This window comes from Phalacrocorax aristotelis, chromosome 9, assembly GCF_949628215.1.
Source record: "Phalacrocorax aristotelis chromosome 9, bGulAri2.1, whole genome shotgun sequence".
Classification (NCBI taxonomy): Eukaryota; Metazoa; Chordata; class Aves; order Suliformes; family Phalacrocoracidae; genus Phalacrocorax; species Phalacrocorax aristotelis.
Window position 1 is genome coordinate 32,499,769 of NC_134284.1, and position 2,776 is coordinate 32,502,544.

Consider the following 2,776-nt stretch of genomic DNA (forward strand, 5'->3'; position numbering starts at 1 on the left):
CCCAGTACAGCCTGGGCCAGCGGTGAGTGCGCACGCAGGCAGAGGCTGGGCTGGACGAGGGCCAGGGCAGAAGCGCGCGCCCCCGGTGGGGTGGGTTCTCACCCTGCATCGAGGGCACAGCCGCTCGTGGGAGCGCCTTGGGCAGGGCGCGGTGATGGTGATGCCGCTGCCGCGGGCGGGCGCAGGCCTTGCTGCCTCCCAGCTGCCTTGCCCCCTCTCCTACCTGCCCCCAGCTCCCCCCGCCACCACCTCCCTCCCTTCCAGCCACACTCAACCCCTTCTCTCCCTCCTCCCGCAGGCCATGGCTGCCACAGAATTCCTCATCCGTGTTCTGCTAGGGACCATTTGGTACCCGCAGAAGGTCGGTGATGAGCTGGATGAGGCCACGCGCGAGCGCATGCAGCAACGCGCGCAGCTGCTGAGCTTGGAGATGTCTCGGCTGCTGCAGGAGCCGGAGCAGAGCAGCCAGGAGCCGAGCAACGTGGCCTGGGGAGCCCTGCTCTTTGCTGCCTTGCAGCAGCGACAGTTCTGGGCCATTGCTGGAGTCCTGGTCCTGCTCTTTGGGCTCTGGTGGTGGCTCAGCAGAAGGAGCCATGAGACCGACACATGCAGCAAGAAAGGCAGTTGCAGAAAGAAGGGGCACAGGCAGGAGCAAGAAGAAAAACCCAGTGTTGCTCTGGATGTGGGCAGAATTTTGGCGGAGCGCCTTCTGGACGTGCCAGAATCATTTGTCATGGTGGAGGAGCTGGTGGATGAACTTCTGCGTACCTGCCGAAGACTCTGCAGGAATAGTTTCATGCCGCGACTGATGCCAGCCATTGGGGAGGGCAGTTTCTGCCAAGGCTGGAGTCCCCGTGAGGATGACGCCGTCTACCGCCTGCTTGTGCCCCTGCAGGCCCCCCGCGGGCACACCTTCCACCTCGAGCTGGGCACTGACGAGGAGATGCCGGCAAGGAACTCCCGCCTCCGCGTGGAGCTGGTGTGTACCTGCACGAGGGAGCGGCTGGCGAAGGACATGCTGTGCTTCCTCCACCACCCCAAGGAGGAGCTGAGGAGAAATCAGGGTCCCAGCCTGCTAGGCACCCTCTGCACCGGCCCCTACCTAGACGTGGAGAAAACCACGCGCTGGTTCCAGATATTGGTACGTGCAGCCTGGCAGGTTTTGCCTCGGTCGCGACACAGCCGCCTCACAGTGCTGCCCTCCAGGCGCTCCTGCAAGCTCCGGGTTGTGGATGCTTCTGATAGTCTCCTCCTGATTGAGATGCTGTTTGGGGTGCAGCAAGGTGACTCGGACACCTTCCTGAGCATCGAGTAGGCAGAGGCCAGGCTTACCAGCAGCGGTACGTGGCCAGAGAGCTGTGCTATGGCAGAGGTGCACATCTTCACGCACAGGGCCAGGCGTGGAGGCACTCCCCGGGGAGCTGGTCCTGCAGAACCAAGCACGCTGGACACGGAGAACACACAGCTCCGTCAGCAGTGGGAATTGCTGCTGCGCCTTTCCTGCGCAGAAGAAGCACGCTCTGGGGAGCCGGACCCCTTGCAGCTGTAGGGGCCGTTGCGAGGAGTCTTGCCAACAGAGACACCCGTTGCCTGCTGGACGGTGACTGCCCTTCCTCTCTGAGAGACACTGTCCCCTCTGGGATCTTTACTCTGTGCCAAGGTGCCAATAAATCGTGTCTTTGAATAAACGCTGATTCTGCGAGTGTCTGTGCACCACTTTATTGGGGAACATGGGCACGGGGTGCTCCCTGCCCAGCTGGCGCAGTTAGAGAGCATTTTGCAGAAGAGCTGATGCAGTGGGCTCTGGTTTCGCTGATTGTTTAACTATGGCCCGCCCTGTCCATGCTCCTGCCATGGGCCTCATCCTGCAGAAGGGCTTTGGGAAATGAAAGCCTGCCACAGCATCTGAGATACTGCTTCGCAAATGCCTCTGTAGATGAGAATGGATAGGTATTAGATAGGTAGAATATGTCTGGACCTATTGTATAAATATAATGAGGTAGCCGGCTACGTTATGCTTGATTTGTGGAAAACCACCGAGCAGCCAGGCTTGCGCAACCCTGAAGTAAATTAGCAATGTCTCTCCTGAGGGTGTGATTATCGACTCGTTGCACACTGGGCAGCGAATCCGCTTTTCGGACAACATCTGTGCGCCTGACGGCCTTGGGCTGCGTGCAGGAGGCCCTGGCCAGCAGGCAGCAGGTCTTGGGAGAGTTGGGCGGTGCTGGCTGTCCCCGCAACCGCTTCCAACCATGGGAAGTGTTAGGAAACTTTCGCAACTGTCCCGCACCGACTCAGGAGAGAGGCTAGGGCGCAAAGTACAGAATTACAAGAGAAATTCTTTATTCATGCGCATGAGGTGTCCCATGCAAACTGGGGCACTCCAAACGTGGTTTTACACAAGGTTCTTACACCTTTCTCTAGCATTCAGGCACAACGTGATTTGACCAATCGCTACTTAACACGCACATACTACTATTTTGCAAAGCAGCCGTCGTTCTGTGGCATCACCATCCACCTGTTCTTTCTGGATCTAAACGACCCTGGAGTTGATCTTGCTACAGGTACTTATCTATGACGCCAGCTAACGGGAGGCTTTCACAGAGGTGTTTGTTAGAGGGGCTTGGATGCAGATGTGACTGTGTGGGATTGGAGAATTCAGAGCACGTGAGTAACGGACAGCATCCAGGAGCTTCAAGCGGGTGAAGTTGAGCCATCACCTGCATTAGAACCGGTGCCACCAGGAAAGCACGTCAGGTATTAGCAATTGGAGATT

General features: G+C 58.3%; 1 protein-coding gene across 1 annotated transcript; it reads left to right on the forward strand.

Moving 5' to 3' along the window:
* Positions 1 to 286: 286 nt before the first annotated feature.
* Positions 287 to 1,333, forward strand: LOC142062149 (inositol 1,4,5-trisphosphate receptor-interacting protein-like 1). The gene has a single exon (XM_075104204.1). The coding sequence runs from the start codon at positions 302 to 304 to the stop codon at positions 1,313 to 1,315; it is 1,014 nt and encodes a 337-aa protein (XP_074960305.1). The 5' UTR covers positions 287 to 301; the 3' UTR covers positions 1,316 to 1,333.
* The last annotated feature ends 1,443 nt before the right edge of the window (positions 1,334 to 2,776 follow it).